Source organism: Scomber scombrus, chromosome 12 (assembly GCF_963691925.1).
Source record: "Scomber scombrus chromosome 12, fScoSco1.1, whole genome shotgun sequence".
NCBI classification, from domain to species: Eukaryota; Metazoa; Chordata; class Actinopteri; order Scombriformes; family Scombridae; genus Scomber; species Scomber scombrus.
The window spans coordinates 26,223,217-26,250,729 of NC_084981.1; the positions used below are offsets into that span (position 1 = coordinate 26,223,217).

The 27,513-nt window shown below is 40.3% G+C and overlaps 1 protein-coding gene across 1 annotated transcript in view; it reads right to left on the minus strand.

Annotated features, from left to right (window-relative positions):
- Positions 1–15,944, minus strand: part of gfra1a (gdnf family receptor alpha 1a) — a 139,089-nt gene extending 123,145 nt beyond the window's left edge. The window contains 3 exon segments of the mRNA XM_062429916.1: positions 14,019–14,099; positions 15,028–15,333; positions 15,905–15,944. Coding sequence (XP_062285900.1) covers positions 14,019–14,099; positions 15,028–15,333; positions 15,905–15,944 — 427 coding nt within the window.
- Between the last annotated feature and the right edge of the window lie 11,569 nt (positions 15,945–27,513).

Genomic DNA, 27,513 nt, shown 5'->3' on the forward strand with positions numbered 1-27,513 from the left:
AGTGGGTGGCAGCTAGTTGCACAAGCAAACTGAATAAATTAGGAACCAATGGAGCAAGTAGCGAAACATAAAACAGCGTGATGATGACACGTTTCTTCTTCTCCTTTTTTTTTGTATTAGCAAGAGTGATAAAAACTTTTGACTTGGAGCTTTTTTATGACTCTGCAAATCAAGAGTGTAACAATACATAAAATTAACAGCTTGCTTGAGTAGCTTTTCAATACAGCAAATATAAGATATGCCTTAAATTTCCATTTTTAAGTGTGCAATGATGGTGTTTCACTTTGTGTATTTGGTCTCTCGGTGACACGTGTGGCATAAAACACAAGCAACATAACAGTTACAACCAGATGTGGTGACAAAAAACAGGTGAAATGAAACCATTAACAACCATGGCATCACATTATTTGACGTCAAACAGCCTTTTGTGAAGATAAACGAAGAAGAAACCAAGAAATCCTGATTATAGCAGAAGTCTACATGCTGATATTAGACAGTAAAAGCTGTCTCTCATATAGATTTATCACCATCTGTGTGTCTATCTATAAGACTCAGTCAACTCGTAATAAGATATTTCAACAATTCCCAAGTGAGGAAGAGGTATAGCTTTACAAATCCACTTCTATAAAAGAATGAAACAATATAAGTTAAGTCAAGTCCGGTTTGCTTTGGTAGAGAGTATGAAATTCTATTAAGACACAACGCCACGAGTGGAAACCCTGACGGCCGGAGCCATGGCAGATTAATCCTGTGAGTTGACTGTGTGCAGCTGAGACGGCTTAGAGCAGCGGCTTAACACGAGGCCGCGGCTTTGGCACACCTGCCGGCGGTCAGTCAGGCCTCAGACAGCCAAGCAAAACACAATGTGATAATAACGTTGTAATTAACCATGCGGTATTAAAGCAATCTTTACTTTATTCTTGATTTAAATGTAGCTATTTGCCACATTTAGAGGCATTTAGAAGAGTTAAGTGGCTATATGAAGTGTGCAGGATTTAGATCAAGTTGAGATTGAGCTTTTTGTTGGTTATATTGAAACATTTAAATTGCTGCATTTCAATATGAATCAGGCCTTAACTTAATAAATACCATATTTCACAACCTATATAAAGGTTTTGGGGACATTGCATATCTAAATCAAATGTTTCACTTATAGCTTATTTCTTAAATCTGAGGTAATGACTATTTATGTGTGCAATTTGCCCTTTACCTATAAATCTGATTATAAACGTTGTAATTAACTATGCAGTACTGAAGCAATATTTACTTTAATCTTGATTTAAATGTAGCTATTTGCCACATTTAAATGCATTTAGAAGGGGGTTTAGTGTATGAAATGTGCAGGATTTAGATCAAATTGAGATTGAGTTTTTTAGATTATGTTGAAACATCATTTAAATTGCTCCATTTCAATATGAAGCAGGTCCTAAATGTTAAAACAGAGATGCTGAGAAGACACCAGTTACTACTAATCCACTTCCAACACATAATATCTAACAGGTTTACAATGTTAACATGCATCAAATATCAACCTATAGATGTTTTCACAATCTATAAAAGGTTTTGGGGACACTGCATCTCTAAATCAAATGTTCCACTTCAAACCTCTTTCTTAAATCTGACGTTATGACTATTTATATGTGTGCAATTTGCCCTTTACGTGTAAGCTATGTCCCGCTGCACAGGCACACGTATTCCTGTATAACTCTGTGTGCGTGGGCATCCGCGACTGTGTATGTGAAAAGTTAATTGTCCATATTTGCATGCAGTATAAAGCAGCAGCGGGAGGCAGACCTGGCACATGCTCCATCCCGCTGATTTAAGCTGTCAACTGCATTTATTAACTATGATGAATCACCCTTCCACTTCACATCCAATCAAAGGCCTCTCAGAGGGACTCAAATCTGGTCACCTTTAACTAAATGATTTTCTTGGCCCACGGTGAGCCAGCCAGTGATTGGACTGGCAACCTGATGATGTGGCTGCTGTTTGAATTATCCTGCCAATGGCCAACAGCTGGATCAGTCATTTCTGAAACAGTGTGTTGAATTAAGCGACCAGCTGACATGTAGCTGCATGGGGAAGGATAATTTTAAAAAGGCCTGGTTGGATTGAGGAAATAACTTCTATAGAATATAAAGGTGTTCTTTTAACCTTGCCTTAAGGATTTGGATTATATCTGAACTATGCTCAGCCTCTGCAGCATAATACAGTACATTTTACAATAAAAGCTGACAGCTACCACTGAATGAGAATAATCTCTCTCCCACAATGTAGAGAAATTTTCCTTAAACCTTGCCTTTCTTCCCAAAACCAACAATTTAAATCCATCTATATTTAGCAAAAAAGAAAAGTGCTCACACATTTCTTAGCATAACTGCATAGTTCACATTACTGTACTCAGCACTGCATGCCAAAAAAAAAAAAATCATCTGTACAGAGATGAGACAAGGTCAGTGAAAACACACATTCCCAACAGGCCTTGTCCTCTCCGAACACGAGAGCGGAGCCGAGCCTGGAACTGAACACCTCAAACCTTGCTGAAGGATAAAGCCTTTGATCCCGGGCCTGAACGGAAGAGCTTGGGCAGAAAAACGGGAGGGAACAGGGAGGGGAAAAAAAGAGAGAAATCAATAGATTCTTGTAGACACAGCCTCAAGTTTCCAATCTAACACAGCGCTGTATTGATTAGGCTTCATATGAGACAAGGCACAGGGACAGTAATGTCGGCAGTGGATTTTGGAGTCTTTAACAAAACAAACTCCTGTGTGTGTGTGTGTGTGTGTGTGTGTGTGTGTGTGTGTGTGTGTGTGTGTGTGTGTGTGTGTGTGTGTGTGTGTGTGATGGGGGGGGGGGCTATAAGATCTATAGGGGTCGGCTTTTTCTGCTGCATTGCAAACAGACGACATGCTGTAGATCAGGACTCACGTGATTGGTGGGTGAACACAGTATAAGGATGTGTAACAGAGAGATGTTATATCATTGTACTGCAGAGAGCTTGGAGAGTAAATAGTGAAGCCAGATATCTTTAAACCAACAGCAGAAAACCTCTCGTCTTTTTATTGTCTTTTTATTGTCTATTGTTTGTTGCTTTATTACTTTCACGCTTACATTGAGCTGCTGGAAACCTGAATTTCCCATTGGGATCAATAAAGTGACTATCTATCTATCTATCTATCTATCTATCTATCTATCTATCTATCTATCTATCTATCTATCTATCTATCTATCTATCTATCTATCTATCTATCTATCTATCTATCCATCCATCCATCTATCTATCTAACTATCTATCCAACTATCTATCTATCTATCTATCTATCTATCTATCTATCTATCTATCTATCTATCTATCTATCTATCTATCTATCTATCTATCTATCTATCTATCTATCTATCTATCCATCTATCTATCTATCTATCTATCTATCTATCTATCTATCTATCTATCTATCTATCTACCTATCTATCTATCTATCTATCTATCTATCTGTCCATCAATCTATCTATCTATCAATTTATCTATCAATCTATCTATCTATCTATCTATCTATCTATCTATCTATCTATCTATCTATCTATCTATCTATCTATCTATCTATCTATCTGTCCATCAATCTATCTATCTATCTATCTATCTATCTATCTATCTATCTATCTATCTATCTATCTATCTATCTATCTATCTATCTATCTATCTATCTATCTATCCATCTATCTATCTATCCATCTATCTATCCATCCATCCATCTATCTATCGTACGATAAGTCAATAATTATTGTGACAGGCCTAATCCTTAGAGCACCAGCATTGGTATAATTTTATACATGTTCCATTTTCTTCAACCTTTCACGTGTTCTCAGAAAAAAAAGGTGACGTTAAATGATGCTAAATGGGACTGCAGGCGAAGATCCCAACACTTGGACCATACTCCAACTTAGTTCAAGTGTCTTATGTTGTAGAAACTAGGTTGCACTTTGACTGAAAGGAAGTCTATGCCCTGCTGAAAGCTCCTGAGCACCGCTGAAAAAGCTGGAAGAGGAAAGCCTCCGATTTAAAATTCAAGTTGCTGTGAGTCAGACCAAACTGAGGGCAGCAGTCGGTCTGTGACTGACATGCAGAATAAGAAAAAGCATCCAGTTTATTAATGATGCAGTTTGAATTGCGTTACATTAGCCCCAGAGAGCTGAGTCATTTAGTTTACAAAGGTGATGGAGCGGTTTTCTGGGAAATGACGAGGAGGGTTTATTAGTACATCTGTGAGGTCAGACGCGTGATGGCAATGACACCAAAACCAAACCAGGAAACTCATGACGTCATCAGCTGCACTGCCTGTTTATAGAAAAAATGGATTCTCATAAATTCCCGTGGGCTGGTTAGAGGCTAAAGTGATGATGCACCAGTCATACTTGTTTCTCTATTCAGTGATTTCCTATAATTTCCTGTTTGTTTCTGATCAAGCTGCTGCCCCCCAGTTCTGGTAAAGCTTTGTCAGCCATGACTGATTTTGTGACTGGAATCAGGACTGGCATCAGGTGGGAGGTAAAAGGAAACAGAAGACATAGTGCAGTGTGCAATGAGGTTTTGAAAGTTCTGCATTCAGAGTTTAAAGTCCTTTAGATTGGGATTTTATGTCAATGCCAGATTTGAGGGGTTGCCAGGGGAACACATCTCTAATAATCATAGTCTTTCTGTCATCCAGTGTGTTTCTGTCTTTACTTAATCCTTTAATATGTGGCCTTTTTTCAATATAAAGACTAAAACATTGTTGTATGTTAGTAGGAACAGTTGTGTGTGGTGTCTTAGTAGGTTTTACAAATAAATAAATGGGACATATAACACATATTTCCAGGTCTATACTACTCTATACTCCAGGGCTTCAAGCGGTTATGTCATGAAATCATGAAACTATAGTAGTTGGGGTTTCATTACTTTTGCCTCAATCTTTAATCAAAATGTCAACTTCTCAAATGCAGCCGCACATGTTCTAGGCTAGAATATAAAATATGAGAGTAGACGACATGACAGTCCCATGGAAAAACCTTAGCAACAACCTTAGCAACAACCTTAGTGACAAAACAGACAGCCATTTATGTGCAATCACGACAGATTGACGTCAGCGCCTGAACAAGGTAGAAACAAAGAGTTCAGTACAGATTTAAGCCCTAAGTTTTGACTCTTATTTCTACAAGAGCCAGACCAATATATCGGTCAGCTGATATTATCGGCCGATATTGGCATATCACAGATATATCGGTATCAGCATATATGTTGTACGACGTACACCGATATTTATTTATTTTTATGTAAATGTATTTTATGTAAATTTTAGCATTTTTCTTAATTCAAGTTTAATATATCCATCCACAATATATCCTCTTTCTGTTGTATGTGTTTTATTATTAATAGGAATTTATAATAATTCCCAGTGAAGATTAGAGTTTCAGTGCACTGTTTTTATAGTTAAACTGTAAGATATCATGCCTGCATTACATATCTTTATCACAAGAGTTTGGCAACCACATCCCATAAAAAATGTGCGTCTTATAGACATATTCTGATTATCAATTAATATTTTTTTATTCCATAATATCGGTATCAGTCCCAGAAATCCAGTATCATTTGTACATATGTTAACCTCAAGTTTTGGAACTTTGACCATGTTTAATATCTGACACCAAAAGGAGGGGGTGGCATAATATGTCCCTTTTAAAGTCTGTGTCATGTCTGATCCATTTAATAAGTTCAGGATCGGCACTAATCCTGATCCAGCGCATCAGATTGGTGCGTCACGAGGCTAAAAACCAAAAAAAAAAAAAAAGAGGAAACACCCACTCCTCTCCTCTGACAACTTCTATGAAGAAAACACTAAATCTGCTTGACGGCAAACAGTGTAGGACCGTTTATATCCAGAGTAACTCCGAGCAACAAATACATTTGACTGAATAAGCGTGAAGCGGGAAACGGCAGAAAAATAAATAAGAGCAAGTGTGTTCAGTCAACCGAATCTGAATAAATAAAGGCCAGAGAAATAAAGTTACAAGAACAGGCAGTATAGTCTCTCTCTCTCTCTCTCTCTCTCTCTCTCTCTCTCTCTCTCTCTCTCTCTCTCTCTCTCTCTCTCTCTCTCTCTCTCTCTCTCTCTCTCTCTCTCTCTCTAAAAGATACAGCACAATAAATTATGTTTCTACCTCTGTAACTCCTCTGCATTCCCTCCCTGACTTTATCTCTCTCACACACACACACACACACACACACACACAAGCAGATGCATCAATACACACTCACACAACAGGCAAAGAGACAGTGGTAGATACTCTTATCTCTACACATTGGCAGCTCATAATGAGAGTGACTTCCTCTGCAGCCAGTGGTTGAGTGGTGCTGACAGCCTCTCAGCCCTGCGTGTCAGCACAGTGGGATTTGAAGCGCTGCCTCGCCTTGACAGCTGGGGCCACGCACTTACAGATGTTTTCACACTCACACAAAACATACACACATGCACACACTTACAGTCGGTGTATGCGCACATCACTGCAACTACGCTTCAAGGTTGACTTCAGCAGTAGGAAGGAGTAGGACAAGATGCGTTTGAAGTCTTGACACATGGAAAAGACACAATATTGAGCTTTGTGTATTGGGGCTTATGAGTGGTGAGTGGGTGATATATATACAGAGAGCTGCTGCTGCTGTACCAGCCAACAGGGAGGCAGACGGAGCTTAAGGAGAGAGTTTAAGCCAAACAGACACCAATACAACAACAACGGGGGGGAAAATATTCATTGCGAGCCAGAAAACACAGTTTCTGATTACTGAGTGGCTGCCTGAACAAAATGTGACACATGCTCAGGTTGGAGATGAATAGCTCCGAACTTCAGGAATGAAAGAAATCTGTCTAGATGTAGTTTAACACTCCTGTTGACCTCGAGTCAAGGAAGGAAGGGAGGGAGGAAGGAAGGGAGGGAGGAAGGAAGGAAGGAAGGAAGGAAGGAAGGAAGGAAGGAGGAAGGAAGGAAGGAAGGAAAGGATGGAGGAAGGGAGGAAGAAAGGAAAGGAGGAAGGAAGGAAGGAAAGGAGGGAGGAAGGGAGGAAGACGGAAGGGAGGAAAGGAGGGAGGAAGGGAGGAAAAGGAAGGAAGGAATGAAAGGAGGGAGGAAGGGAAGAAGAAGGAAAGGAGGGAGGAAGGGAGGAAGGAAGGACAGGAGGGAAGAAAGAAGGGAGGAAGGAAAGGAAAGGAAGGACAGGAGAAAGAAGGAAGGTGGGGGGGGACGGAAGGAAAGGAGGGAGGAAGGAAGGAATAAGGAAGGACAGGAGGGAGGAAGGAAGGGAGGAAAGAAAGAAAGAGGGAGGGAGAAAGGAAAAGAGGAAGGGAGGAAGGAAGGACAGAGGAAAGAAAGAAGGGAGGAAGGAAGGACAGAGGAAGGAAGGAAGGAAGGAAGGACAGAGGAAAGAAGGAAGGGAGGAAGGAAGGACAGAGGAAGGAAGTAAGGGAGGAAAGAAGGAACACTCAAAACAGACGGGCTGAATTTGACAGGAAGGTTAATGTAACAGTTACCGATGCCCTTGACATATAAGGAAAGTTCAAACTATGCTGAGAATCTCAAACTGCGTCCTGTTTACTATCAAGTTTTCTGAAGTACAAACAGTAGTTTAAAGATAAGTGCTCCCGAACCTAAATGCTATATTATCATTTCAAACCCGCCAAACAACTGCACAAGGTCAGTGTGCGAGCCAGAGTGAAATGATAGTTGTGTAAACTCATCTTTATTCATAGGGTCGCACCTCCTCCTGGAATCTTTGATGCTCTTATCCGTCCTCACCCAGCACCACCCATCATCTAAACCACGGCCGCTGTATTTACCGTAAAGTCACTTTTGGCTGCCGCCCAGACCGTCGATTATGGCCCGTGTCACTTTTTACTTTGTGTTACATTTCTCTCACCGTCGTTCTGCTTGTGCTTAAACTTCCTGTCATCCTGCTGGGTCAAATTGACCCCGTCTGTTTTGACTGTTCCTTCTTTCCTCCTTTCCTTCCTTCCGTCTTTCCTTCCTTCCTCCTTCTCCTTTTCTTTCCTTCCTCTCTTTCTTCCCTTCCTTCTTTCCTTCCTTTCTCCCTCCCTCCTTCTTTCCTTCCCTCCTTCCTTCTTCCCTCCCTCCTTCTATCTTTTTTCCTCCCCCTTACCTTCATCCCTTCCTTCTTTCCTCTGTCCTTCATTCCTTCCTTCCTCCCTTCTTCCTTCCTTCCTCCCTCCCTCCTACCTTCCTTCCGTCCTTCTTTCATCGGTCCTTCCTTCTTTCCTTTCCTCCATTCCTTCCTCCTTCCTTCCTCCCTCCTTTCCTTCCTCCCTTCCTTCCTTCCTTCTCCCTTTCCTTCGTTCTTCCTCCCTTCCTTCCTTGACTCGAGGACAACAGGAGGCTTAAATGACAATTGGCTCGAACGCAATAAAACTCTCTCTCTCTTATCTGCAAACTCGACTCTAATCGCTGAGCCAAAAATGGCTTTGAAACTATTTCAAATCAGCCATTCCCCAAATGAAGAGATGGTTTAAAAGTCAGGAATACCTCTGCTGTGTGCTTTGGTACTCTAAAGGAATTAAGAAGAGGAGGTCAAGATTATGGGGATGTTGAGAATAAGAGGCGATGTAGAGGTGGCATGAGAACAAAGAAACAACTGGGTGGAGAAAATCTTTTAAAAAGGGACACAAAAAGGCACCTGCGAGTGTTTATGAATACAGTTATATGAAACTGTCCCGGCTGTGTATTCATCCATTTCCTACACGGCTTTGATTTGCCAGCGGCCTGGGCCAAATGGTGTGGCAGTAACTCTAAGTCCACTTGAGTCTCAGAATAATGCTCCCTGTTTATGTGTTGCTCTCTCTCTCCTGCATGGATCACTGACTCATAAACATGGGCAACTGGTGAAGAGAAAAGGCAGTCATTTCATCTAAACTATGCTCTTTTTTTTTTTTTCTCCACCCCTCTAAGCTTATATGAACTCATGCAGCGCGATAGAAAATTGTAGTTTTTTTTCTGCCCAGCGTGACATCTGCCTCCTTGTTTACTTGATTTACAAAAAGCTAGCATCTTACATAGCTGGAATCTAATGAAGTTCAGAGGAAGGTTACATACCGAAAAATGTACAGATACATATTCAGATAATGAAAATGTGACACCTGCAGGAAGAAAAACATCTGCACAGATTTTTTTTTGTACATTTTTTACACAAGCATACTTCTGTGTCTGTAAAGTGAAATCAACACACTTGTTTCCGCTAATAAGGCAGCAGTGGTTTCAGTGGTTCCACAGGCAGCAGAGGAACTCACTGAGCCCTTTACTGGACTTTAAACAGAGACATCAAAAAAACAGGTAAAGCTGCTAAAGAGATGTATAGAGAAAAAAAAAGGATTAAGGGACTGAACACAGGGATGTTTTGTCGGGAAAGAAAACGGAAGAGCGCAATCAACAGTTCTAATTAAACACGGAGCAGAAACCATACCCCCAAAAAAACCATGCTTCCCCAGCCAGCATGTCCATGTGGGCCCCATAATGAGCCCCCATGGGCTGCAATTATGGGTCCCAAGTGGGTTTTTCTGCAGTTTCCATGGCGGCACTACCTGTGTTTACCCATATGGGCTTCAAGTGGGTTCTGACTGGGTTTCAGGTGGGGCCCAACTGGGTGAGACCCATGTAAACCCCATATGTTTGCCCCTAAGTGGGATCAGAATTTACCTTGAATGGGACCCATCTATCCAACCCACATGGGCTTCACATGAGGGGCCCATGCTTCTGCAACAATATGGGGCCCATACAATTTGCCCTGTTTATGCCCATGCCTGCTTAGCCCACTTACATCCCTTATCGGGGCTCATACAATCAGCCCACGTGGGCTTCACATGTGGGGGCTCATGTAACTGAAACCATGTGGGACCTGCAAAATGTGCCCAGTTCAAGCCCATGCCCACTCAGCACCCATGTAGCCCACATTTAACCCATGTGAGGCCCACATGGACATGCTGGCTGGGTCATTACATCCTCTCTCTCTCACACACACACACTGTCCTGTTTAATGTCACAACCAATGTGTTAAATGAGTGTTTAAAGCAGTCGTCACTTTCTTACAAGGATAATTACATAATGGAGATTCTGAAACAGCCTCAATAGAGTTTCCATTAGTTCCAGGCAGGGAGAGCGGCCTCCTTTAGTATGCATGACCCGTTGAATCATCATGTCAACCTACTAGAAGAAGATGACAGTGCTGCTGGTCTTGCAACACTTCTATCCACTTTCCAAGCAGCTATAGACTATCGATCTGTATTGTTATAAAGAATTTATGACAATCTTAACTCCTTAAATGTGCTGCAACAACAGTAGTCCTCTAAGTACAACAACAACATGACTGTCTATCACTTCCAGATGCAGATTTAAAAAAAAATCTTGATCAGGATTACACATGCAGAGTTGGAGCAGTCTCGCTCTGGGTGGTTTCTAATTAAGTATAGCTGTCTAAATTAAGCACATGCACATGTTTTCATGTCTGTAAAAAGCACTTGGATAACTGTTGTGGACTGGACTGCTGCTCTACCGCAATAGTAGTTGCTCATTTTTTGGTGCAGAGAAATGAGTTTTCTGTGTGACTCACTGGACTCAACCCAGGAGGCAAAGCCACTACGCCTCAGGTAAAGATCTGAAAATAATTAGCTAAATTAACCCAGTGGCAATACTGTGTGTTATGTGCATTTGTATTTGATTTTCTAATATCCACAAAGTTCGATTTGATCATTAAAGCTTGATATTACATCAGTATTTTATACTTGTTCCTTGTGTCTAATATGTGTTTTATCATATACCAAAAAATAATGTGTTTACACTCTAACGGATTAAATGTGTAATAGCCTCTTCCAGAGACTTACTGTGACTAATGATGAGTGATGAAGATGACAACTCGAGGAGCACAGGGAAATGGTGTGCGTGATGTTCTGTGAGGTTTGGGATTATTCTGTAAATGGCACAAAAATCTTGGGTTTACTTTGATGAAATAGCCCTTTATTTAAATCTTAACCCCCAATTAAGTATTGATTAATGGTTTTCTGTAAATCAGCAGAGATATGCATGCATGTGTGTGGCCAAAATGACACCGAACTGTCTCTCTTCTTCTTCTCTTATGAAACTTGACTGACAGACACCGGCATGTCATTGGATGTGCGTGTGTGTGTGTTTGTGTGTTTTTGTGTATGTTCAAGTGTGCATGCATCTGTGCACTGTACGTATGGGTGTCACATGAGATTAGTGGCTTCAGTCAGTGACATGGGGTCGATCGCGGACTTACGGGATGATCATGGCGGCCTATTGTTCCTATAGCCGGGGATCACTGAGCGTTACTGCCTTTTACTGAGACAAACATGGGACGCGTTTAGAGCCCTCCTGAAAATAGAGGGGCTTGACTACGGATCGCTGACTCGGATCACAAGCGGTTCACAAATTGGTGCCTAAGGAGCCGGGAGCCTCCGGGAAAAATAAAAGAATTTACTAATTAGCGCTATAATATAGAACAGGTTTAAGTTCAGCGTAAAAAATATTAAGCCATCTTGCATAAAATTTGAGGTATGTAAGAGAAAAGAAATGTATGCAGGCGATAAAGAAACTATAGCGTGCACTAATATCACTCCTACCCCCTGATATTAAAGTTTTGACCTAAATTTGCATTATTTGAAATAAGAATCCTCCAGAGAGTCCTTTTCATATTGGTCCCCTTTCAGCCCTCTGTGTGTGTTTTTTGTGGCTCTTTTGTATGAATTTCCAGCTCCACTCTGTTCAGTATGCTGCAAGACTGTAAAAGACTGTGAGTGATCAAAAACAAAGCTCTAAGCTCTAATCATTTCTGCCTCCATCCTTCTCCTGTCACCTTGCCCTTTAATTTTCCACAGAAGGAGTAGGGGGAAGGCTGGATGATCTCATGCTTTCTTCTTTCTGTCCTCCCCGTCCATTTAGCCTTACTCTGCTCTTCAGTGATTAACCCTCGCTCCCTGCAGCCTTCTCCTCTCACCTCTTACTTCCCCCCGCTCCTCCTCCTCCATGATTCTTCTGTGATGACGATCAGTCGCTATTCTCTTACGACCGACCGTTGTCCCATCCTGCTTTTTTCTCTCTCTGTTTTATCTCCTGCTTTAACTTACCCTGACAGTTTCACTCACCCACTTCTTCCTAACGTCTCACTCCTTATCAACAGATGCAGTACGTTCTCACCTCATAACTACACTTTAACGACAAAGACAAAGCCAGGCTATTCTGAGGTGATGTTGCGAAGCTGTAAACTAACATAAAGAGATATTTGGACTAGCCCTGAAAAAACTAGTCAGTTAATCTGGTGGATTTCTCTTTAAATTTTAGCATATTTGATACTTTTTTTCCTTTTAAGTTCATAAAATCCTTCAAATTAAACAATCTGAGAAGGCATAAATCAACTCTTTGGGTGAATTTCTCACTAAGGCTGATGTGATGAGTTGTCAAAAGCAAGATTTGAGTGATTTAGAAAGCAAACATGTCAAATATTCTCCAGTTTCCAACTTCTCAGATGTGAGTTCCTACTTTTTTATCTGTTTTATATCATTTTAAATTGAATATGTTTAGGTTTTGGACGGCTGGTCTGACAAAAAACAACACTTACAAGACTTCAACTTGGACTTTTTAGATGGAAATAATCAGAAGTTGAAGCTCTACTCTGCATAACTGCACTTAGACTGATTTGTATAGCTGAAAAAAAGAGATGTATGCAAAGCTATCAATCGACATAAAGAGGCATTTGGACAGCAAATAAGGAGTGCCTGCCTTCGCTAAGAATGGCACCGTAAATCTGTCGGTTCCCACTCGTCACAGCTCAGACCGTCGAGACTTGTCACCCTCCCCGAATCGTGAACTATGATCCTGTGCTTGATGCCCTGCGGGTGTCTCATCCCTTGCTGAGACTGGTATATTACAGACCAGTGACCTATACACAGTGTGATGCAGTGGTTTTCTCTCCTCTTTTTTTCTATGATGGGGGGGGTAGCAAAAGGAAAAAAAAGAGAAAATGCTTCTTAAAAACAGTGAACCCGGCATCCAGTCCAAGATGTTGTTTATCTGCATTTCACCGCCCACATTATGATGTCACCTTACTGTAGGAGAAGCATTGGTTTAGGGCAAAAAAGACACAGAAAAAAGAAGAAAAAAGGGTCAAAAATCAGCCTTGTTCTTTTGAAGATGTGGAGGCAGAGCGTGTCCGTTTGATTTGACACGGCGCTCGTCACCTGCAGTGTAATAATGAACATCTAAGCAGCTACATGATCGCACCACATTCCTTTCGTAAGGCGCTTCAAATAACACACAACAGTCTGCAACAACTGTGTGTGGACCACAGAGCACCTGAGTGGCTGGAAAGAAAGAAGAAGGGAATAACATCGCCATCTAGGGGCTTCAGTCAGCATTGCTCTCTCTCTCTCTTTCTCTCTCTTTCTCTCTCTCTCACACACACACACAAGATCTGAGCTGAAAAATGCATGTCATGCTCTCCCACGTTACTCACACAGCTACTCACTCTCACTTCTTTTCAACAAGTGGATTCAAACAGCCACAACAGGATCCTGTCCACAACCACGGTGACTCACACCAGCAACAACAGAGCCCTCCTTTTTCTTTTTCCTTTTTCTCTTTTTTTCCCCCCTGTCTTTCTCACAGCCGAAGCATTTATCCACTGCTTGATGAGACTCAGAACTATAGCTCCCCATGCAAGGTCACTTCCAGCCGGCATGCAATATCGCTGGGGGTGAGAACGAAGGGGGGTAGAGAAAGACAGATAGCGGATGAGAGGATGAGGGAGGGATAAATACTTGACAGAACAGATAACCTTCCAGTGAGAGCATGCACAGCTTTTCAACTTTCATATCGTGTATCTCGACGGAGAGACAAGTGACCAATGAAACAATGTAAAATAAACACTTGATGATGGAGTGAAAGTCTCCACAGAGCTTTCTTTCTTTCCTTACCTAAGATGGGAGCCAGGCGGAAAATGTCAGATAGACGACCGTTCACGTGCTCATAGGGGGAATCCTCCAAGAAATCATTACCTGTGAAGAAGACAAACGTTTAGATTAGATTACTAGATAGATAATTAGATAGATAGATAGATAGATAGATAGATAGATAGATAGATAGATAGATAGATAGATAGATAGATAGATAGATAGATAGACTTGTTTTTTAACCCCCTCCTGTTTTGTTTATCATCCTTCACCCCTCACAATGGCCTGCATGTGACATGGGTTATTTGGGTCAGTCGATATCCACGCTGGCACACAGCCACACGCTTGATTAGGCAGGTTGGTCAGCTGTGTTGCACAACTGGAAGTCGCCTCGCTGGCGATGGGGCTGATTGCAGTTTAGGGACTTAAAAGCCCCCCCTCACTCCCACTATGATCAACACTTTAAGATGGCACTGTCATCGCTGAGGGGTTTTCATGCTCCATTACTTTCAAGGAAAAAGTGATTTAGGAGGTCAAAAAGTGTCTCGGCTCTGCAAAGAACCGAGGCCGTGGACAGAATCTGGGAGGGGGGACGGGGGGGTGCAGTTGTGGCCAAATTTGAATTGAAAGTTGAGTGATTGTGCATGATCGCATTGGACTGTTAGATACTGAGCTGTGTGCCACTTTTATTTTGGAGTTTTTTGTGTTTATGGTAGACTAGCAGGGAGGGTCATTAGGACTGATAGTGCCCCCCCCCCCCCCCCACCCCCCCTATACATACAGAAATGGGAGGAGCTGGGGCAACAGATCATGTCAGCCCTAATACAGAACTGATCAGAAATTTAAAATATGCATTTCACATTAGCTGCAGGGTGCCAAAACTGGGAGCCTTAATGGTCTTTATTAAGCTTTAAGCTACACAACAACACTATGTCAATCAGAGGCTGCAGAAAACATGTAAATCTACTCAGGGTGCTATTTTAACGTGGTTGCTAACAAGAAAAAGTTCCTCCAAAAGCACTAAAAAGCCTACCTTGTAATGTCTGATAGATCCCCCAGTAAATGCGCAGGCAGTTCTTCTCTTTCTTCATGCCCCTTTTACACCTGCAGTTGTACAGCGGGCTCTGTTTGATCGCGTCCATGGCGCTCCTGCACTCGTCCTTGGCCTCCAGGCCGGACACCATGCTGAAGTTGCTCTCCTTGCCGCCGGTCACGCACTGCCTCATCGTGCGGTACTTGGTGCTGCACGTCTGCTCCTTCAGGCACTGCTCGCTGGCTCTCACACAGTCCAGCCGGCTGGCTCCAGCACGCAGGTTCTCCTCAGCATAAGACAACACATCTGGAAAACAGAGAGTGGAGCATTTATAATAATATAATGATGATACTTATAATGTCAGCTTGTTAGTTATTACCTTGCTTTCTCACAATACATATCAAAGTTTTAAAGCAGTGGGCTACTTTGCAGGCTGCTTTTTTTGAGGGATGAATTATTATCCAATGGAATAAACATTAAACATTTTGAGTCGCTACTGTACATTGGACACGATCAATACTGGAAAGCTGTTTCCTTCTAATCGCGAAAAAAGGGAAAGTTTACACACAGTTTCATCACGCAGATAAAAAACGCAGTCCAAACGTGACATTTAGCTCCTACATTCATTATGATTGGATAAAGCAGCGACACCTTGCTGACTTTCCCCCGTTTTTTTAAAGCACTTTGTGACCATAATCTCAAAGTCTCAACGCTTCTCAGGCTCCCAGTGAGCAGCCGCTGCCTCTACCAGACTCTCCCCTCATTAATAACAAAACTCATCATTTAAACATTTAATATTCATATAAAAAAACAAACACCTTTGGGATAAATTAGTAGTATTAAACGAGCTGTTGGTAATAGATCAAGTGAAGTTTACCTAAAAGAGGCAGGAGCACATACAGCACTGTGAGGATCATCGTCTTCCCCTCCTTGTGAATCATTAAACCTTTTGTTGGAATGAAATTTTTGCGAACAAAAAAAAAGAAAAAAGAAAAAAAACAAGAAGCGACTTAACAGTAGTTTAATTCCCAGGGTACTTCCACTGTGTTAAAATCCATTGAAAAGGACGTAGCAGTGTGCGCTCCGGTGTATAGATCCAGCTCGCTTTATGCGAGAAATAAACCTCCCCTCGATAGAAAAAAAAAGTGTTCAGTGCCGATTCAGCACAGTTTCTCTGACTCTTAACAGTCTCTATAATAAAAAAAGGAGAAACAAGATACTTCTTTCTTTCTTTCCTTCCTCGTGCGGGTGGTCTTCTCGCCGCAGGGAGACAAAAGACGATGGATCAGGCAGCGAAACGGGCGAGTGTCCTCCAACTCCAGCCAGTGGGATGCTTGCGTCTGAGAGCGCACAGCCAACTGGAGCCCCACTGCTGTCTCGCGCATTCAGCAGGAGAGGAGAGAGCAGCTTCCCCCCTCACGCTAAAGTAGAGTAATCCTGTCATAAATTTACAAAGACAGGCATTCCTATCGCATGCAAAACTTTTTTGTTTTTTGTTTTGGTAATATTATAATGGAAGCGTGGAGAATAAATATTAAGCTTTGAAGCTCACTTAACTCACTAATGAGCACCGGAGACAGGGGTCCCAATGGGTGCATTAACAATAACCTCATATTGAAAAGGGGGTGTCGTCACTGCTGAGTTGCATTAAAAATATCTAAAGGTGTTATTAGATAAACTTAATGGTGTTTATTTTTAATAAACTTTCTAGCTCACATCTTTACAAAAAAAGTACAAAAAAAGTAACTCCTTTCACAGTCTATTAAAATGCACATATACAGGCTGCAGCGTAATACCACACAGTGCAGTGCATGTGGTTGCATTTAAGATTTTTATGAAATGAAACGACCATCAGCTCCTAATATGTCTGTGTGTGTGTGTGTGTGTGTGTGTGTGTGTGTGTGTGTGTGTGTGTGTGTGTGTGTGTGTGTGTGTGTGTGTGTGTGTGTGTGTGTGTGTGGCCTGGTTTTACATTTCAGTATAAGAGCACTGACAGACAGAGGGGCAAAGGGCATGACTGGAGTGCATTTTTTATGACATGATTAATATAGCAACATGTGGAGAAGCTTATATGGTAATTTGTCAGATCTAAATCCCCTCTTAACTGGAGTGCCACTTGAGCGACAAAATGCATGGCCATATTTCACACTATACTCGATGCACATATTCATGACATTTCAAGCATATGTGTGGCTGAGGCTCCTCCCTTTTTTTTTGCCTTTTCTTTTTTTTTCTTACTGCAAAGTTAATCCCAAGTGTTATAATATCTGCAACCCATAAAGACTGAAGGATGTTGGGTATCTGATAATGACTCACTTCAGGGTGACATAAAGTATAAGCTCGGCAGCACGTTTCTGATAGGCTTACTTGTCAAATCAGCGCTGCGCTGAGGAGAACCTGCCCTCAGTCCACTCAGAGGAGAGTGGACACTGTGTGACTGTCGCCATCTGTTGGTGGTTTTAGAGTAAAGGTCACTGTTGTGTAGGGAGGCCTTTTATTTTATGTTTAAACAATAGCTGCTACAAACTGTGGTGGTATTCAGTATCCAGATGTTTTATTTAACTATTTAACTATCAATGCAACAAAAATACTCCATTACAAGTTAAAGTCCTGCATGAGAGTAAAAGTATATAAGTATCATGAGCTGGATGTAGTATGCAGTATTACAGTAAAAGTACTGCAGTATTATAAGCGATGTAGTATGCAGTATTGCACTAAAAGTACTGCAGTATTATGAGCGATGTAGTATGCAGTATTACAGTAAAAGTACTGCAGTATTATGAGTGATGTAGTACGCAGTATTACAGTAAAAGTACTGCAGTATTATGAGTGATGTAGTATGCAGTATTACAGTAAAAGTACTGCAGTATTATGAGTGATGTAGTATGCAGTATTACAGTAAAAGTACTGCAGTATTATGAGTGATGTAGTATGCAGTATTACAGTAAAAGTACTGCAGTATTATGAGTGATGTAGTATGCAGTAGTATAGTAAAAGTACTGCAGTATTATGAGTGATGTAGTATGCAGTATTACAGTAAAAGTACTGCAGTATTATGAGTGATGTAGTATGCAGTATTACAGTAAAAGTACTGCAGTATTATGAGCGATGTAGTATGCAGTATTACAGTAAAAGTACTGCAGTTTTATGAGTGATGTAGTATGCTGTATTGCAGTAAAAGTACTGCAGTATTATGAGCGATGTAGTATGCAGTATTATAGTAAAAGTACTGCAGTATTATGAGTGATGTAGTATGCAGTATTATAGTAAAAGTACTGCAGTATTATGAGTGATGTAGTATGCAGTATTCCAGTAAAGTACTGCAGTATTATGAGTGATGTAGTATGCAGTATTATAGTAAAAGTACTGCAGTATTATGAGTGATGTAGTATGCAGTATTCCAGTAAAGTACTGCAGTATTATGAGTGATGTAGTATGCAGTATTACAGTAAAAGTACTGCGGTATTATGAGCGATGTAGTTAAAGTATTGCAGTAAAAGTACTGCAGTATTATGAGCGATGTAGTTAAAGTATTGCAGTAAAAGTACTGCAGTATTATGAGTGATGTAGTATGCAGTATTCCAGTAAAAGTACTGCAGTATTATGAGCGATGTAGTATGCAGTATTACAGTAAAGGTACTGCGGTATTATGAGTGATGTAGTATGCAGTATTACAGTAAAAGTACTGCCGTATTATGAGCGATGTAGTATGCAGTATTACAGTAAAAGTACTGCGGTATTATGAGCGATGTAGTATGCAGTATTACAGTAAAAGTACTGCAGTATTAAGAGCGATGTAGTATGCAGTATTACAGTAAAAGTACTGCGGTATTATGAGCGATGTAGTATGCAGTATTATGAGTGATGTAGTATGCAGTATTACAGTAAAAGTACTGCGGTATTAAGAGCGATGTAGTATGCAGTATTACAGTAAAAGTACTGCGGTATTATGAGCGATGTAGTATGCAGTATTATGAGTGATGTAGTATGCAGTATTACAGTAAAAGTACTGCGGTATTATGAGCGATGTAGTATGCAGTATTACAGTAAAAGTACTGCGGTATTATGAGCGATGTAGTATGCAGTATTACAGTAAAAGTACTGCAGTATTATGAGCGATGTAGTATGCAGTATTACAGTAAAAGTACTGCAGTATTATGAGTGATGTAGTATGCAGTATTACAGTAAAAGTACTGCGGTATTATGAGCGATGTAGTATGCAGTATTACAGTAAAAGTACTGCGGTATTATGAGTGATGTAGTATGCAGTATTACAGTAAAAGTACTGCGGTATTATGAGTGATGTAGTATGCAGTATTACAGTAAAGGTACTGCAGTATTATGAGTGATGTAGTATGCAGTATTACTGTAAAAGTACTGCAGTATTATGAGTGATGTAGTATGCAGTATTACTGTAAAAGTACTGCAGTATTATGAGTGATGTAGTATGCAGTATTACTGTAAAAGTACTGCAGTATTATGAGTGATGTAGTATGCAGTATTACAGTAAAAGTACTGCGGTATTAAGAGCGATGTAGTATGCAGTATTACAGTAAAAGTACTGCAGTATTATGAGCGATGTAGTATGCAGTATTACAGTAAAAGTACTGCAGTATTATGAGCGATGTAGTATGCAGTATTACAGTAAAAGTACTGCAGTATTATGAGTGATGTAGTATGCAGTATTACAGTAAAAGTACTGCAGTATCATGAGTGATGTAGTATGCAGTATTACAGTAAAAGTACTGCAGTATTATGAGCTTGATGTAGTATGCAGTATTACAGTAAAAGTACTGCAGTATTATGAGTGATGTAGTATGCAGTATTACAGTAAAAGTACTGCGGTATTATGAGTGATGTAGTATGCAGTATTACAGTAAAAGTACTACAGTATTATGAGCGATGTAGTATGCAGTATTACAGTAAAAGTACTGCGGTATTATGAGTGATGTAGTATGCAGTATTACAGTAAAAGTACTGCAGTATTATGAGTGATGTAGTATGCAGTATTACAGTAAAAGTACTGTAGTATTATGAGTGATGTAGTATGCAGTATTACAGTAAAAGTACTGTAGTATTATGAGTGATGTAGTATGCAGCATTACAGTAAAAATACTGTAGTACATAACCCCCTGAAATGTTATGTAAATGTAAATAGAAGTATAAGTATACATCAAATGGAAATACTCAAGTGAAGTACAAGTATCTGTACTTCAATGCAGTACTGGAGTAAATGTACTTAGCTACTTTTCAAACAAATGTCATATTAGTTGATTTATGCTACAATGAAAAATTAAAATGATCGTCACATATTCAACACTTCTGTTTGATCAATTAGTTGTCAAATGAACACAAAATATTACAAACAAACGTAGTATGATTGTAATAACAGGGACGCTGCATCATGCATCTTGTAACTCTTCCCATAGCTCATTGATTGCCTATATGGTCTTTTCAGAGGCTAATTCACTTGGTCAAATACATGGAACCAGACTATGTCAATGAGCCTCTCTCTGCATTAAAGACTCTGAATCAATCATGAATGCCGGCGCCCACCACAGTAAATCAACACACACAGACAGACACACACACACACACACACACACACACACACACACACACACAAAGAGACAGAGAGAGCCGGTTCATTCAGAGATGGGATGAAATAGCTTATTTGAGCACCACTGAATAATCCCTCATTGAAAAGGAAGCCATGATTAGGTAGGTGCGATGAATCAATCCTGCGAGGTACGGCCACTTTTCAGAATTACTTTCAATTTTTGTTAAATAGATATGAAACAGGCCAATGTCCACTGCTATTTTTTACAGAAAACATCACTGAAAAAGAGATAAAAGTGGTTACAAATGAACATCAGGCTTACAATTTGATGACTGTGCTGTTGTAAAGTCTCCAAAGGGAACACTGCCAGTCTGGGCGAAGGCTTGGTCTGGTGATTTATGAAAAGCCTCAATCAATATCTGATATTAATTTTGCAAATGAATGTCTGAATTATTTAGTCCCTCGGTCATTTAATGTTTCACACTGTAATGTGCTTCATGGCACTGGATCAGAAGCTTTTGTGTCCCAGTGGTCGAACGGGAAAATTGGTCAGAGTCAGTAATTCTGACAAATCTATGCATCTATGCTCTGAGCGTTGGCTTACTGCAACAGAGAGGTGATGTAACGCTTTATGGTTTTGCACTCAAGTGGAGGGAGAGACTGATCAATGGCAGTTTAAGTGACTAGTGTTAGCTAACATTGATGTAACCGCTAACACTTTGTTATCAAGAGCAGAGAAGTTAGCTTGTGTGTGTGTTTGCCTTTTAGCACCAATAGTTTACTAGAGCAGGGGTCAGCATTTAAGTTCAACGATGAGCCAGTTTGTAAGAATTTTTCTTTGCAGTGGAAACGCAGGTTTATATGTTTATTTCTTTTAATTTATTTAAGAATGAAACAGAATTAAAACACTCTTAAATACTGTATTTAAAAAGGGAAACTGGCATAAACACAGTGTTTCTCTTCCACCATCAAAAGTTGTTGAATTTCACATATTAAACATTAATTTCTGGAAGGTTTATTGGACTTAAGACGGCATGTTTTAATGCCTCTGCTGGTTTTGGGGGCAGGATGAGATGCAACAAGGATATATGACAATAATCAGGATTTACAGGAGCTTCGTGTTTATTTGGTTATTTGTAGATTTGTGAAAAGTTTTGACGTGAACTATGAAAATCTGAATATTCATCAAAGGCCAAATATTTTTGCTGCAGGGCTTAAATTGGCAGCTATTTGATAAATGAAAGAGCTACTCATAAATGGAGTTCATGTGGGGAAGTCATACCTAATTTACTTAACTTCTTACTGTATGTATAAGCTGAAGTGCACAGATCTTTGCATTTAAATGATTCATTACAGGAGAGATCATCTCAGTTCTTGTTCTTTTTAAAAAAAACTGAGCTTTATTTACAGAAAAACACTTATTATTGATTATTATTATTACTCAACATTATGGCCTTACTTCTGGCACCACCATCAGGCCAAATGTTAAAGGTACTTTATTTGTCACGCATGCAGTCGTACAGTGAAATTCAGTCTCTGCAGTGGGGACCAACTCCAGATCTATGTCAGTGCCTTCATCTCAGGCTCTGACAGGAGAATTAATCTATCATATATGTTTTTTGACAATGGAAGGAAACCGAAGCACTCGAAGGAAACCCATGCATGTACAGGGAGAACCATGCAAACTCCACACAGAAAGGCCCTGCCCCAGTATCAAACCCAAGACCTTCTTGCTAACCTTGATGTATGTTACTGTTTATGACCCACTGCAAACACCCAGGAATAGGAAAGTTCTATCAGATGTATTTTTTGGTGTATGAAGACCCTGCAGAGCTGCTAGCATGGTTACAGCAAGCATTAAAAGAGTGAGACTACAATGGCTGTATAACTGGGTACACTCATAAAAAAAACACTGCTTACCTTACCTTACCTAAAGGTCTGAAGATGGAAAACTGCATGCCTCGACACTTTGTGTGCAAAAAAACTCCAACAAACAACTCAGTTTGAACACAGCGGAAAGGAACACTTAATATTTAAAGTTAACTTGCATACAGTTTTCAAATACTTGCAAAGCTTCACTTCTCAGTGCACCTTAGAGAGACTTTCATAACATTTATGACATGGACCGTGCAGTTTTCTACATCATGGCTATCCGTATAAAAGACAGGCAAATTGCGGCTCTCCCCAAATGCCTTGATTCTTCAGCTCAGTGATAAAATCTTATGATGCTGTTCTGCAGTTGGCTGCTTTTCTTAGTTGTCGGGTAGTTTGGGTCTTTTGGAAAAAATGACGTCTTCGCTCCTGAAACTTTAACACATGCTTCTAGATAATGTGAGACCAGAAAGTCGAGTTTACAACTTTAAAAGGACCGATATGCAATATATTTACTGTGCTAACTCATAAAATGACCATGATATGTTATAAGAGATTAAGGAAACTCTTCTGCAACTTCCACCCACTGCACAGTAATACGTGTTTCATGTATTTGAGATGAAGTCGACGTCCAATTCGACACCCCAGGTTGCAAGATATTAAACACTGGCATGCAAATACAGCACGCCAATGTTTGGAAGTAAGCAAATAAACTGGATCAATTGAGACAGATTCAACCCGACCCTAAAAACCTGCGTGAGCGTCGAGTCTGAGGAGGAGGATGAGGAGGAGGAGGACGACGGGGGGAGCAGCTCTCTAATACCCATTTTAAACACTTGCTGTCAGTGTTACATATTTCTCCTTTAACATCCTACATAAAGTTGTGCTGCATAAATATATAATGTGAGTTGTCTTGTGTAGACAGTTTAAGATATAAAAAACTAATAAAACATAACAGCTCTGAAGAAAGCTAAAGCACATTTGGAGACGGAGCTGGAACGCTGCAAATGACTTCCTGCTTTTACTTTGTCAGACAGAAAATTACAAAATGCAACTCTTCAGATAATGTACAGTCATATTCACTCTTTATTAGTGTGAGAGCTGGCTGAGCTCTCACACTAATAAAGAGTGTGACAGCCTGCATAGTTAAATTAGAAGGCTACATAGTTAGAAAGTTATTGTGGCTTTAACTTCCATATCGCTTTAATATAATACTCCATGGTATCCAAATTCAGTCTGTAGCATTTGATGATTTCACCTACAGGTGGCGCTAAAAGGGTTAAAGAATCCTACTGATGCAGCAGCAGCATTTTAGTTATTATTTTGTGCCTTAAATGAGTTTTGCCGGTCCTTTTTGTGTTGTTTAAGTAGCCCTACTCACTGCAGTAGTATTTCTACATCTGACAGTCTCTCAGGAACTCTGTAGCACTGTCTGCTGTAGAGGAAACTATCCTCAGAGCTGTGAGAGCACAGACACTTGTCTATTTCCAGATGCACTGTGAAGCTACAGGAGTACAGAAGAAGCCAGTATTTATAGCGTAATGAACAATCTACATATAAATATACATGATAACTGACCTAATGACCTCCTGCTGAGGCTGCAGCTCCTGCTTCCGTCTTTCCTCACAGTGGGAGTAGAGACGGATCATCGTGGCTTCTGCACTGTGGTCCTAACTAGTGTAGAGAAACTCTACAGGAGGCAGTAGGACCACAAGAACCGAGACATCATCAGCATCATCTCCTTTACGCAGTCGTAGCCATCCCAGCCACACTCCTCTGTGCTGCAGCCCTGGTCATACTTCTCATCAGCGTAGTGGTTCATACAGTAGTTTTCATGCATTGGACTAAAGAAAACCCAAACAGAAGATCAACTCAAATGTAACAGTCCAGTATAGAAATAAAACTAAAGGGAAGCCTGCGAACAGTGAAAGTAAACTCACTTTTTGCAGTCAAAGCTGTCACACAGTCAATATTGGTGCAGGACTCATAGCATGCCAGCAGTGAAGATCTGTGCAACAAAGCCAGGGAGCAATGGCCGCCGTCCTAGCAGTAAAAAAGGACGTATTGCATCGCTTGTCACAAACACCATCAATTACTTTACCATGTCTGCTAAATGGCATGAGGATAACGGTAGCTGGTGGTTTCTGTTGCTCTGCTCGTAGCTTTTACCTGTCCAACAGCTGAGACACTGGCAGAGGAAGAATGGGGCGATGGTCTCTTCAGTGCACAACTCTCCATTTCTGCAGTGATGGGAAGAGCAGCCTTCATTATCTGTCAGTGCTAATATGGAAACTCACGTGAGAGAAAAGACACACATAGTCAGACCTTGTTAATTCAAAACCTTCTGTTGCATTTTATTTGATTAAAAATGAACAGATCACTGACATTTACAGTAACATCACTTCAACTGTAGGATATATTTGCAAATGTTTTAGATGCTTTTATTTATATGTGTTGATAAACTGGCTTCACTGGTAAAACCTCCTGAAAGTGAAAGCACACATAGCCTATTTCCATCTCAGTTAGATATTGGCAGACACACTAATTATGTACATCTCTCCTGCCAGGTCCCAAGTGTAAAAGTAACACTACTTTTAAATTAATTCTTGCATTCGTTTGATAGGGCACCACCCTTCCACTGAAGGGAAAACATTTAATTAATCAGTTAATCAGTTCTTTTGCAACACACTGACCTCTTACTTCTACTCCCAAAGAGCACAGACAACTTCTTTCTCATAAATGAAGACATTTATTTATAACTAAACCTCTAAAGAATACATGATAAAGTAATCAAATTCAGCCAGGTTGTACAGATGGGGATGCTGAACAAGTCTGTAGCACATATCAACCCACCATTGTCGGGCACTTCAGTTTCAGGGCGTTTGGCTCAGCACCTCGGCATTCTGTATATGAAAGATTATTTAACAACAACAACAAAGGATCAGAAAACATTTTTACCATTTCAACTCATCTGCAGCCCTTTGGTGCATCCTTCATGCCTGAGCCCTGCCCTCTGTGAAAGACTACTGTAGTCCTCATTTAATTTGACAAAATCTGGAGCTGCCTACATCGGGGAAAATGTTCTTTATTCTGCTAATAAAGTGATTCCTTTGGCTTTGGGGTGGTCGTTGTTATACCAACACTGATGATATGCAGATATTATCATGCATGCCTGATCCTGTCCAAAACTCGTCTGTGTACCACCAACTTTTTCCAAAATTCTGACCTTAACCTTAACGGAAACCAAGTGTACACACCCATAAATACCCCTTTGAAGAAATAAGAGCCAGACAAAAAGTCCTCACAGCCAAGGTTTAAAACTTAAACTTCTTCTTCTTTTGACAAACAAACAAACAAACAAACATGTCTCTGGCTCATCCTCCTACCTTTCAGATGGTATCAGTCAGATTCCTCATGCGGATGTCTGCTGCGCGCTCCGTTCAGACGGCGGGGTTTTCACCACCCTCTAACACCACCTGTTCATTAATATTAGAAAAACACTTGTTGTTGTTTTTTTCCTCTGACAATGTGACAAGGAATGGAAAGCACATTATAAAACAACAGATAACCCTAAACCAGCTTTGACTGAATTTAAACATTTCTGACCCAGAACTGAAGGCAGAAAGCTGTGACAGGTGAATTTATTAAATCAGATTGAGGGGGGGGCAAAGGTTACAGAATTGGCCGATATTATGGTCCACAGCCAAGATTGGAGTCACTGGATCATCAATATTTTCAAAACTTCCATTTCAAAGTTTTGACTTCCAGTTTATATGAATATGAACTTTGACTCTGCAGTGGTGGTTTACATTTTGTGTACAATTTCATTTTATATTTATCTGTGATGATCTTTGCAGCTTTAGTTACTTTTCAGATGAAGATTTTACACAATGGATAATATAACAAACTTTTAAAATACAACACATTGTTAAAGATGAAACCAGTGGTTTATGTCTTACAAAATGCAATGTACAGTGCAGTGCAGTGTAGTCAGCTCACATTTCAGATGTCTATAAGTTGTTAACAGCTCCACCAAATAGTGATTTTTCCCTCAAAACTTCTCACACGGTTTCATTTCAATAAATGTTCAAATGATCCAATATTTCAGCAAAAATCAAAGATTAGAATAAAAGTCCAAAAACTAAAAACACATTTGTGTATCAGAACCATAGACTGTATATAAAATAAACGTAACATCCGTGACGTCACCCATTGGTTTGTGGACTGCTGCTTGGAAGCGAATAGTTTCAGATCTGAGCAGCGCCATCTTGAAAATTTCAGGTGCATGCTGGGTAAAAAAAACAACGCGGATTTTACTTATATGGGCATCAGGAGGAGCATGAGGCGCCCTCCTGAACCTGTGAACCAATCAACCTGTCAATCACGACGTAGCCACGCCCTAATGCATACCCTGCTTTATCGTCAAATATAAAATCAGGGAGGCCAAAATGTCCCAAATGAACATCATACTGCATTGAAGAAGGCTTTAAACTAGCGATTGAGACCATAAACACATTTTGAAAACGATTACTGAGGTTATAAATCAAGTGAGAAGTTGGTGAATTCTCCATTGACTTGTATAGAGACGGAAGTCCTTTTGACACCAAAACGGTCGCCCCCTGGTGGCCTTTTGATAGAATGCAGTTTTAAGTTACTTCCGCGTTGGCATCATTTCAGAGGACCAGAACTCCCCGCCTGATCAGAACTTAGTTTTTTCTTCTTTCCTGTCCCATTAATCATCTCACCACCCCTCACATTTACCCTTTGGAGGGGCCCCACCCCTAGGTTGGGAACCACTGGACTAAACTAGCTAACTGTATATGTGTGTTTGCTATAATCTGATGATATGCTATGCAAAACTCCATACAGCATTAAAAATATACAGTTGGTTAAATGATTGCATTAATTTAATAATGTATTTTTCGGCAGTTGTTTTTCACTTGTTAGGAAAAAGACTGACAGGCAATGTTATAACTCCTTCAAACAATAAGTTTATCTTTGGGGCAATTACCAATTTATACAAACAGAGACCAACAAGTGCAACACAGCCACTT